At 43.1% G+C, this 12,308-nt stretch overlaps 1 protein-coding gene across 4 annotated transcripts in view; it reads right to left on the reverse strand.

Annotated features, from left to right (window-relative positions):
* Positions 1 to 12,308, reverse strand: part of slc25a26 (solute carrier family 25 member 26) — a 60,053-nt gene that overhangs the window by 5,991 nt on the left and 41,754 nt on the right. Inside the window, exons 7-9 of one of the 4 annotated variants that reach the window (XM_088005428.1) lie at positions 10,774 to 10,843; positions 5,587 to 5,651; positions 1,259 to 1,332 (exon numbers count right to left, since the gene is read on the reverse strand). In XM_088005428.1, the coding sequence (XP_087861554.1) occupies positions 1,259 to 1,332; positions 5,587 to 5,651; positions 10,774 to 10,843 (209 nt within the window). The remainder of the gene's footprint in view (positions 1 to 1,258; positions 1,333 to 5,586; positions 5,652 to 10,773; positions 10,844 to 12,308) is intronic. The other 3 variants (XM_088005426.1, XM_088005427.1, XM_088005429.1) reach the window with 3 other exon arrangements.

Here is a 12,308-nt window from a genome sequence, read left to right on the forward strand (position 1 = left end):
TTCTTAATTGGATCTAGCTCTGAACTTTGACTAGGCCATTCTAGCACATGCTAGAGACATTCTAGCGCATTTGATTGATGCTTATAGTTGCTTATGGTGTAGCAAATTGACTTTTGAGAGTAGGCGTAGACTATATAAGACTTTTTCATCCAACTACTCCTTTTGATTCAAAACGTTTGTTCATTTTAAAATGTAAATGAATGAAAAAAATGATAATAGTTAACTTGTGAAAGCAGGTGGTTGATCTGAATTTTATTTAGGGGCATCAAAGTAAAGATGGCCAACTCCAAATGCGTGCCACACCTTTCAGATTTTATCATAATGTGACAAAATGTGGGGGGAGAAAAAAAAAACGAATTTTGTATGAATAGTTCTGGAAAGTACAGCATATATATATGTGTGTGTGTGTGTGTGTGTGTGGTTGTGTGTGTTTGTTTATAATACCTTGTGGGGACTATTTTCCTGACATATACTATGTTGTGGGGACTATGTGCTCCTTGTGGGGACAGGAGCCTGGTCCCCACAAGGGGAAACCCTGCTTTTGGGTCAGGGGTCAGATTTAGGGCTATATAGGGTTTTGGTTAGGGTTAGGGTTAGGTATGTGATGTGTAGGGTTAGGAAAAGGGTAAAGGTAAGGTGTAGGCTGTAGAAATGAATAGAAGTCAATGGAAAGTCCCCAAAAAGATAGCCACGCAAACATGTGCGTGTGTGTGTGTGTGTGTGTGTGTGTGTGTGTGTGTGTGTGTGTATATGAGTGAGAGAGAGACAAAGAGTGGGGAGCGGTCCCAAACGCCGTGAGCATTAAGCTGAGACGCATCCTGACTAACTGATGGTGGCTTGTACACAAGTGGCCCATTATTCACCACAGCTGAGGGTTTGTTTTAGCACAGGCGGCCCTCTGAGGCCCCATTAGACTTGGCCCCTTTTGTCCGGCGCGTATCATAAACACATCAAAACACTCAAATAAACCCGTCCACTTGGCCCTTCTAACACCTTAATCAATAGGACGATAGAGTGAGTCTGCAGCAAAAAGCTTTTATGCATCTCATTTTTCAGCCGCCGCCGTAAATCCCCCTCCCCCTCCCGTCCGCTCCCCCCCGGGGGACGCCACTCTCTTGTGTTGACGCGCTCGATTGTGTGCCGGGGAGGGGAGGAGGGGAAGGAGCTGAATGGATTCACGAAAAACGGGAGGTTTCCTGAAGATGAGCGGGGATGAAACCGCTTTGTTTGTTTGAAGACTGAAGACAGACATCCTCACCCTGGAAGGCCTTTGCTCCTCCACACGTCGCAGAGCACCATGGGGATGTTGCCTCCCGCCGTGGCTGAGCCCGCCTGCAGGAGGACAGAGAGCAAATAGAGGTGTGACGACGGATAGATTGCCTTGCTCCCTTCCTGCTCCTTGGACAGACACCCTGTTTAGTCTTCCTTGGCGGAGATTCCTTCAGCTGCTACCCTCCTCCTCCTCTTCCCTCTCTTCCTCTCCTCCCCCCCACATCTTTTTCTGGTCAGGGTCAGCTGTGTCAGCGCAGGTGTCACCTCCAGCAACCACCACTGCCCCGTCCAAAAAGGGAGGGGAAAAAAAAAACTTGTTGAGAACTAGCTCAAGTTCTCCTGGTCCTCCTCTACATCCATCAATCTGCTGCTGTTATTTACGCTCTGCAGACGAGCTGGACAGAGTTTTATTTATCCATCACTGCAACCGAGTGGAGCAGCAGGAGCATTTAAGATAAAATGATCAGCAATTGATGAAATCATACCTGAGTATTGAACAAAAAAAAAAAAAGGTGTTTTCATACAGAGGCTGTTTTTCTGAAGTGGCTGCTAGTAACGTTGGTGTACCTCAGGGTTCCGTATTTGGTCCTCTGTTTTTCGCTTGTATATTAGTGATTTTGCTGACGTCTCTCTCACAGCAGGCTGCTAAAGAACTGTCAGCTGTAAAGGTTGAGATCTCTCATTTGGTCAGTTTGCATTCATTTGCATCTTAGGTAAACAGTTCCCTTTAAGATCTGTAAATAAAGATGCAGAAGTTGAACTGGCCGGGATCAGGCTGTCTGTAGAAGAAGGACTCTCAGAATTTGGGTCAAATAAAGGATTTACAACTACCAACTGTTATGAATTTTACACAGAAATAATGTAAGAACCCCCAACTTTACATCAAACAAAACATCAACACCTTAAATCTGTCACACAGGAATTAAGGTCTGAATAGACAAAAAACAAGTCAAAGTTATACGTCCCCTGCAGAGTTTAAACTAAATATAAATATTTGTCTTGGGAAAATAAAAATAACATTTTCTCATATTTTAGTAGTTGATGCAATTTTTGCATGGTCTGGCCCCTTCCACTGGACAATTTTATAAGGCAAAATTAAAACAGGGGAGACCATAAGATCCCACAGTAAAAAAAAAAAAAAAGCTTTCCCTTAGGGAACACACAATTAGACAGTGGTAGCAACTAAAATTAGAAAGAAAGCATCTTACAGTCTTCACAATTTTGTGATTTCACATATCATGTGATTTAATGTTGTAATCTTGTCTTATACCATCGACCTGCCAAAGGACGTAAGATGGAAATTAACCTCTGCTGCACTTCTTAAATAATGCATATTGTCTATTTTAAATAAATAAAAAGACAGAGCATAATAGAATAAAGGTTCATCAATAAAATGTGATCTGTTACATCGATAGGAGGACCTTCTCTCCTCCGCGTTAAGAGGAAAAACACCCAGACTCTCCGTGTTTCTGTTGGAGACAGGTTGCTGAGAAATTGCCTGACAAGTTTTCTTTTCCTTTATGGCTATGGAACAGTGGAACGAGGGAATGGAGGAACAGGGTGTCCACACACACGCACGCACGCACGCACGCACACACGCACACACACAGAGGACCCACAGGTCCCGTCTAACTGCTGACACGGACCTGATTTTTCATTCAAACCAGGTCGGGGAGATTTTCCTGACGTGGCTAACTTTTGTCGTCTGACGTAAAATGTTCATTATGATCCGTTTTCAGAATTCTACGGTATCTGAAGTGTTGTTCCTGCACCCTGCGACCTGAGCCGGCCTTGCTGTGCTGGTGGGGAGCGTTAGGATGATGACAGGAGTCTGGTCTGAGGAAAGCAGAGCAACTGAATGGCAGCGGAGCAGGAGGTCCGCCTGCAGCAGCTCTGTGGCTAACCAGGTAGTCGGAGTCCTGCTGTGGAGGCTTTCGCACATCCAGCTGGGTCCCTGGATGTTCGCCTGTTTTGCTGACTGTACAACACGACCCTTTCTATCTGCCCGGTGTGGCGAGGAAACCAAGCTCCAGCCCCCCCAGACTTCCTGAGGTTTGTCCGATCCAAACCGTCCACACCGGTTCTGTTCTGTTCCGCTCTGAACCTGCGTTGACTGCAGCTGATGTGTAGCGCCACTTAGACTATTTAGAATAATCTGGAGGTTATCAGTTTTAAAAATTAAATTCTGGATAATAATTTACACTTTCGAAATGGAGCTTTGAATAGATTCTGTAATTTGACTTCTAAAAAGATGGCTGGTGAAAAATGATAAGAGTTACATTTTCAATTTATTTGTGTTTATTAAAATATAATTTAACATAACTGACTTACAAAATGATGTCTACAGTCTTTGTGCAACCTCGTTTTTAAAATAATCCATGCTTCAATTATTTTGTGTATTGTACCGGTTTGCAATCTTGGCGCATTCTTACGGCAGAGTATTTGTGAGGTCACACTCTGATGTTGGACGATCCCAAAATGGCTTGTGCACCTGCACACAGTCATGTTGGAACAATAAGACCCAAACTTATTTAAATTTATACGCATGTGGCCGTGGCCATGATTGGAATGACTGAGTTCATTGATTTGGAGGGCTGACCCAATACTTTAGGCCACATTGCGTCTGTCCCTATAATTCATTTTCTTTTTTCAATAGTTTTTTTTTTTTTAAATAATAGAAAAAAAGAACCTAAATTAAAAATCTATCCAGATTTGTCCACACTAAAGTTTATATCTAACCCAACCCAGAGGTAGTGGGTCAGAGCCCAATCCGACCCAACTACTTCACTTTAATTAAGAACTAACAACTAAACATTATTTTACCTAAGATTTTATTGCTTTTGTTAAAAAAATAATTCAAGTAAGCAGTGTAACTTCTCTCATTTTCAGCTTTTGTTTGACGTCCTCCAGCTCCATTTTGTCGTTTCTTGTAACATCGGGGTGAGTCAAGTGCAAATCATCTGGGATGTGTGACTGACAGGATCCTATCCTGCTGCTGCTGCTTGAGTGGAGCAAGTTAAACAATCCACTCCTGTATTTACACTAAAATAACAACTTTATGTTGCGCATTCTCGTTGGGTTTTCTGTGTGCTGTATGTATTGCAGGCGTATTAAAAGCACCACGGAAGCCAGAATTTGGGGTCGAGTTCGGGTCGGGCCGTAAATCTGACCTCCAGTCCAGACCACATAAGAACCCTGTTTGTTGTAAAAAGCCATATCTAATTTCACGACATTTTCCTTTTTAAACAATAGTCTAATAAACGACATCAGAAGGTAATTTAACATCATAAAACATGAATATTATAGTAATTATTGAATTCAGTCAAAAGGATGTGATCATTTCTTTTGGGGGGGGGGTTCCCTTGATGACCAAAAAAAGTTCCAAACTTTGCTTCCTTTTGTATAAAATTTTCTGCAGAGGAAAGCAAAAAAAAAAAAAAAATTTTTTTTAAAGTCTTGGCCTTATAAAGTTATAGCTGGACCTGTGCTGCAGGCAGAGCCCTCAGCGGGTGGTTAGATTACAGCAGCTGCCTGTCAGATAAAGTTTACTGGAAGCTTTTGTACCGTGCAGTTCCACCTCCAGCCAACGGCTTCTCGTCAGAGATCCAAGCCTGTCCGATTGTTTTGTTGATTCCAGTCTCATTAGTTAGGATGGGGGTGGAAATGGAACACGGTGTCTTCTCCAAGGACAGTCCGTGTGTGTGTGTGTGTGTGTGTGTGTGTGTGTGTGTGTGTGTGTGTGTGTGTGTGTGTGTGTGTGTGTGTGTACGTGAGAGAGAGAGATGGGGGTGTCCTGCTCACAAACGCATGCAGGACACCCTGAAAGAAGCCAGACATGCAGTCGGACAGAGCCAGAAGAGAAAAAGGTGGTGAGGAAGAGGAGGAATATCACCACACAGAGGATGGGAAGAGGAGGAAGGAAGGTGGGGGGAGTTAACAGCAGGGGCAGCGTGCTTTGGCTTCACCTCTGCATGACATGCAGCGCTGCGATGGAAACTCCCTCGTAGCGGGAACGAGTCCTCGCTCTTAACACTAACCATGCACACAAACACGCCTCTCCCTCCATCCCCCCCAAACACTGTCCATACCCCCCTCTCCCCCGAAGCCCCCAACCCGAGCAGGTGATGGATGTGCGCTGTCCCGGTTCTACCTCGGCTCGCTCTGCCCCCGCTGACACCGGAGAAATGCGCTCGGGCTCCGGGCCCAGTCCGTGGCTCTGCTCCCTGCCTGCGAGGCATCACCTGACAGCGGTGTTTAAAAGCAGCTGCCGGAGGAGGCCGCGCGCGCTCGAGTCTGCGTGTGTGGAGTGTGTACCTTGGCCAGCATGATCCTGGTCTTCGCCACGTCGAGCGGGGTGGTGACGAAGGCTGCCACCGCGCCTACGAAAGACAGGCGCGTTTAGTCAAACGGATACCTAGAAAATACACAAAACCAATTAATCTACTTGACTGCAGACACTTTAAGGCGAAGGGAGCCAGAACGCTTGGCCTGTTGGTTTCCAACGTTCATAAAAAAAATAAAATAAAAAAAACAATCTTCATCCAAGTCCATCCCATCACCTTCACTGACAGAACACAAAGTTTTACCAACTGTTTTTGGTTTAGTTTCTAGAGAAAATATCTTAATACACTTGAAATAAGACAAAAACTAACTTACAAGTAACTTTTCAGCATGATGTGAATTTGATATGATTTTGTGAATTGTATTAATACATTACATAGATTTGCAATAATGAGCCAAAGAGGCTCGTTTTCATCTGTAGCCTGGCAGATTAATGGAAGGACTCAAAACAATTACAATTAACATGCAGAACACATTATAACATATAACAGATTTCAATGTACAGCTAAATGTAGTGTGATTTACAGTGAACATTTATAGTAAAAATAAAAAATAAAACAAGTCACAGCCATAAAAAAAAACATGTAAAGAGCTGTTAATTTAGAAATAATAATATAATAAGTACAATTTTGATTATCTAGTAACCATTGCTAAAGTGATTTCCTGAAACAGTTTCATTGATATAAAAAGTCTTAATCCTAAATTAGGTGTTTGTTTTGTCAATAATTCCTTAATATTGATGAAAAAGTTCTAGTTAGAAGTGAAATAATCTGCCAGCGGTGCAAGATTATTTCCATATCACAAATTAAAATGTCTTGTTCCAACATTAGATTATTTCACTTAAAGCTAATATTTTGTTGTCAACATTAAGGGATTTTTGACTTAAAACAAGTTGCTATTTATTGCTGAGAAGCTCCTTGTAAGTTAGTTTTGTCTTATTTCAAGTGAGATATTTGCACCAGAAACTAGACAAAAATAAAATAAAATACTTGGTAAGATTTTTGTGTTTTTGCGTTGCTCTTAAACACAACTCATCTAACCCAGTCCTTCCCCCTGAGCTACACACACATGCAGCCTCTCCAGCACACAGGTACAGACTTGAACTCACACCTGCGTAATAAAAAAAAGAGACATTTGTATCTACGCATGAACATGCACACACAAATACACACAAACATCCTCATAACGGCTTTTTGGAGCAGCTGCACTCCAACTTCAAGCCAAGTCAGCATAGCTTCTTCCCGCTGTTCCCGCTCATCTGGCCAAAAGGAAGTCAATTTATATTCTTTTGATTGTTTTAAATGACAAAATACTTGAACTTGGAAGCTCCAGAAGCTATGAGAATAGGTAAAAGATGTTGATAATAAACCATAAAACTACAGCGTCTCATTTTGTCATTTCACGAGGACAAACTTTGATGGATGTCATTGAGGCATAGTATAATAAACCAACACACAGTATGAAAATCTGAATGGTGTGGCATGCATTTGTACTCTGATCCCCTTAAATCAAACTTGATGCAACTCATGGCAGTCAGAAGTCCAGCAGTGTGGACAGATTGTAGAATAATATCCCACACTTTGGCAGACCAAGAGTAAAAAAATGGTTAGAGGCTGCAAAAAAAAAAAAAAAAGACAGAGATACACTGAAATACTTCATTCGGTGATAAAATGGCCCAGTCAAAGCCCAGATCTAAATTTAATTGAGAGTCTATGCCATTGCTTCATAGCTGATTTTCATAGACATTCTCTGTTAGGGATTTTTTAGTATTATCATCATTCTCCATCTAATCTGACTGAGCGTGAGCAAGAACAAGAATGGACGGAAATTTTAACATCCGTATGCGTAAAGCTGGTAGAGACGTCAACTACTTTACTTTGAAATGTCCTTCTTTTTTTTTTGTAATGTGTCGAAATCTGCAAAAGTTCAGGCGACACAAATACTTTTCAAGACGTAAAACAGGAGCTCTGTCGTTACGTTAAGGTTTTTCACTTCTCTACCTCGGTCGGATAAACACGGGAATAAAGCAGATTTACTGTAACATCTTTTATGATATTTTTGGAAAACGGTCAAAGAACGCACTAAGCAAATAAATCTTCTACGCGGAGAGCTTTATTAAATGATCTAAATTTGGCTAGATAGGAAAAAAAATCCCACGATGGGGTTGAAGGCTGGAAAGAAATCAGTCGATGACCTCATTCTTTTTCTCGGTCAGTTTTCACGAGGATGAAGAGAGGAAACCGAGTTCAAGTCTGCCATAAGTCAGAGGAGGATACAAGCGGAGATCTTGTGGATGATTAAAAATGCCTCTGTGAGTATCTCAAAAGGCTGGGAGATTACAGACGAGCGAAAGAGAGTTTGTAGTGGGCAGGAACTCAAGGTGTAGCCATAGAGTGGCGAGGGAAGCTTAGGGCCTTATTTTTTGATGTTTTGCAGATGATGTAGTTGTGTTTTCGTCTTCAAATCACGAAGGTTACGGGGTGCGGGGGAGGGAACTGGACCGGTCCAGAACCGAGCGTGAAGCTGTCGGGAGGAGAGTTAGCTCCTCTGATGCCATGGTTCCCAGCGGCAACACGGTGGAGTAATCCCTGCGAACGGGAGGACAGTCTCTGCCTCAAGTTGAGGGATTTAAGTGTCTCGGTGAGTTGTTAACAAGTGATGATAGGATGGGTAGGGAGAACAGGGGTCTAGTTTGCAGTTTTGTGGGACAGACTCTGGTCTGTTGCGATGAAGAAAGAGTCGCATCAGAAACCGGAGCTTTAGATTTATCAGTCTGTCTACAATGTAACCGAGACACGGAAGGTAGGATCAGCCGCTCTACGTTGATCCCTTTGGAGGTTTTCTGGCAATTGCCCGGTGGGAGGAGACCTAAGACATATCTAGGACACAGACAGACAGATAGATAGGAGATGTACACACTAATGGACTGATTGATGGACGTCTTCTACGTGGGAGTACGATAAAGACGTGAACACAAATCCTGTCCCGGGCCTGCTGTCCCCTGCCGCTCTTTCATCACACCTCAACGTTTTAAGAACATTTCAGATATTTAAGCTCCCAGATGTTCGAACGAAACCGATTCTCCTCCAGTAGACCAAAGTCTCGTTTCATCACCCTGATGCTTCCTCTCCTTGTGTGCAGTTTCCAGGTGGGGCGGCGCAGCGCCGCGTCTCGGCTCCTCTGAGTGCCGTGTCCTCCCCTAACTGTCTTTTCCTCTCCTCCTCCTGCAGCTCGGCGACGTCCCCAGAGCGGCTAACCTCAATCTTCCCGTCCTGTCTGGCCCGGTCCAGCCGAGGAAGAATTATGGGCTGAAAGACGCAGACATTCGACAGCGGCTCGGTGGACGGCCCCGGTCGTGAAATGTGGATTTACGTCGCGGGTTTTACGTTTTCGTCATGGTAGAAAGTGTTGACTGGGAGCAATGACGGATGATGTGACACATTCTTTCAGTCAGAGCTCAAGTCCTGGAGGCTTACGCTAAGCTGCTATGTTTCACTCACTCTGTGGATTTCTTAGGTCAGAGTAATGTAATCGCTAACTTGCACTTTATTCAACCCCTAAACCTTTTGTTGAAGACTGAAGCTCTATTGAGTGGAGTATTTCTCACTCGAAACATTGAAAATGTTGCTAAAGTAATCAAATAAGTCACAGCTGATTGTATTAGCAACATTTATGTTATTATTATGCTTCACAACTTCTTGGCTGATTTCTTAAAACTTTCCAGTGATGTCACTGGATGGCTGCCAAACCATCCTGTCTATAAGGGATTTCTATTTTCGTTTGCCATTACTGTCATCCAAAACTAGCAACAACTGATGTTTTTCAGCTTGAACAGTGCAGTGGAAATGCTCAGGTTCAACTAAAGTGATCCAAGGAATAAATTCTGATGATCCTGAACAGATAAAACCAAGGTTAGCTGGTCAGTGATTCTTATTTCAAAAACTGAGCCAATGCAAAATGTTCCAGGCAAGGTTCACCGATCAGCGCCGCCATCTAGACCTTTCCATTACTCTTGGTCTAACTGAGGTAAATTTGCCTTGGCACATGTTACAGTCCCAGAGAAGTAGCCATGATGATTTGGATAACTCAACGCTTCCCACCACACCGCCCTACCTACAAGTGACAGGAGGGCTGAGCAGAAGATGGAAGGAAGAGAAGCAACATTTAGCGATTTCCAATAGATGAATCAATATCAGCTAAGCCGTGTTACAGATGATTAGGGTTTGATTTGTTTTCAATCTTTAAAAGATGAGTTTTATTTTTTAAATAACTTTTACAAAGTGCCAGTTCTTCTTTCTGGACCTTTCTTCTACAATAACAAGAATCACCCTAGAGTCACTGAAAAGTCGTGAGAGATTTCGTCTTCTTCCTGCGTAATTATGTTCCACTCAATTTAGCATCTGTGAAAATCTGCAAAAATAAGACAGTTTACATCCCGCTTCGACCCGTATCTCCGAGTTTGGACCTTCCCGATTAGAAAAAAGGAAAAAGAAACAGAAACTGTTTTACCCGAGACTTTAATCTTTATCTGTTGCTCTTCTTTGTTGGAGGAAGGCGTAAATTTTTAATTTGAACTCAGTGCTCTTTGCTTACACATTCTATTTTTAGCTAACCCCGTTTCACTCCTTTTCTGCTACTGACCCCCTCTTTCTCTCTCTCTCTCTCTCTCTCTTTCTGAAACCACTTCAGGCTCCAGTGCTTCGAAGGTCGCGCAGCTGCCGGGGCGCAGACCCAAACCTGGCCCCTTCTCATCCCTCCTGCCTTTTCCCTCCGGTTGTCTGCGTTTCCCCTGATACTCATTCAGGCGGAGACAGACTCATAAAATCTGCCGTGGTGTGATGTCCACTGGCTCCGGTGCTGGAGATCTGTGATAATGTGACCCCTCTGTTGAGGAAACAATGCGGGGTCCCTGGAAGTTTAGGACTCCTTCTGTTTTTTGTTTTTTTAGCAAGAAGAGGGATAAAGTTTGGTCCGATTCTCTCCTCGCTCCTTTATATCACTGATCTGATGAGCAGGTGGCTCTGGGGAAACCTGTATCTGTCTGCTGGTCTTTCTTTATTAAACTGTCCACCGTCGACTTATCTATTCCTTTCTCCCATGTCCCCCCCATCACAGAGCCCCTTCTGCTCGGTTCCCAAAGCTACATATAATCCTCTGCACCTGCAAAAGCTCCGCACACCGCTGATTGCCAAGAGTGGAGCGTGTGACCTTGCCTCTTCGACCACAGCGTCTGGAAGAAAGAAAGAGAGAAGGAAAAAAGGAGAGGTTGGAGATAAAATACGAGGATTAAAGGGCAAGAAAGATTGAAAGAGGGACAAAGAAGGGGAGAGAGAGAAAGAGACGACTGTTGTTAGAAGAGATGGGAGAAATATTGAAACCACATTGTGAACCTTGGTCGGGTCTGACGTCCAGAAACGTCAGGTTTAAAAAAAGGATTTCAGACTATTTTCTTCTTCTTCCTCCTCCTCTTCCTTCTTCTTCTTCCTCTTCTTCCCTGTCTGCCTGTAGCATTCGGTTCCCAAGAAAAGAGATTTATATGGGAGTTGGAGAAGTTGTGAGATATCTATACAAGCACAACTCAGTTAATGAAACCAATTGCAAGTCCTCTACTAGCGCTCTGCTAATGCTCATATGTTGTCTGTGGTTTTCGCCAAACAAAGCATTGTGCATAATAGACTGACATGTCCATTTGGTGTCAGCTGTCCAAAAACACAAAAATTCATTGTTGTGGATCTTCGTTGCTCTTGTACAAACGTGACTAGACAGAGACCAAGTCTGAGGTGACGTTAGCAACTCAAAACAAGTCAACCTCCTGGCAGAGTCGGAGCAGACAGAAGTCGCAGGTGGTCAGATTGACGCAATCTGCCGAGCCAACGATCTACACTCCTCACAGTAATGCTGACAAAGAGTTCAGCTGAGAAAACAATGTCTGACTTTACAGACGTCTCGAGCGAAATGAGGCAGCCTAATATCCGCTATAAAGAGTTGAATCCAAAACACAAACATTTGTAGTTGGAGCTGTTTTAAATATCTCTAAATCAACCGAAGTTGGAAAGCATGTCTGACTGTCACTTATCTACAAACTTACTGTGAAATAACATCTGTCTGCAAGTTCTAAGTGAACTTTTAGTGATAAAGTAAAAAAAAAACAAAAAAAAAAAAAACTTCCTTGCAGAAATTTGGTCAAATCCTTTAAATTGAGCCTTCATGTATTTTTTCTAAAGAGAAGAGCTTTTCTGATCTGTTAACTTTGTCAAACGAGCCAGACTTTGTCCACGTGTGTAAAGTTACATGAGATGTGAAAAAAGTCAAGGTCTTAATTTGAGTCACCCCCATTTTAACAAGTGTGTAATTTTGTATCATATCTGAACATAGGTAGGGGGATCATAGTTCACATAAAAAAAAAAAAAAGAAAAAACCCTAACGAGAGCAGAAATATTTTTCTAACTACTTGGCGTGTTTGACCTCTCTTATAACTGAGCTAACCTCCCCATCTGCAGCCGGCTACTGAGTGAAACCACCTGATGTTTTGTGTGGAGTTTGAACTCAGGATGATATGGAGGCTGTCTCTTTCCTTTCCTCCCCCCGTCAGTTCAGGCCGGCGGACGAGGAGAGTGACGGTGCAAAGTTGGTGTCTGGCTGAAATGCGAATGAACAGCTGCGCTGCCTCGGGGCACTGCTAGGTACGAGGGAGA

The sequence above is a fragment of the Poecilia mexicana genome, unplaced genomic scaffold, assembly GCF_051168715.1.
Source record: "Poecilia mexicana isolate PSO_F unplaced genomic scaffold, ASM5116871v1 scaffold_5, whole genome shotgun sequence".
NCBI classification, from domain to species: Eukaryota; Metazoa; Chordata; class Actinopteri; order Cyprinodontiformes; family Poeciliidae; genus Poecilia; species Poecilia mexicana.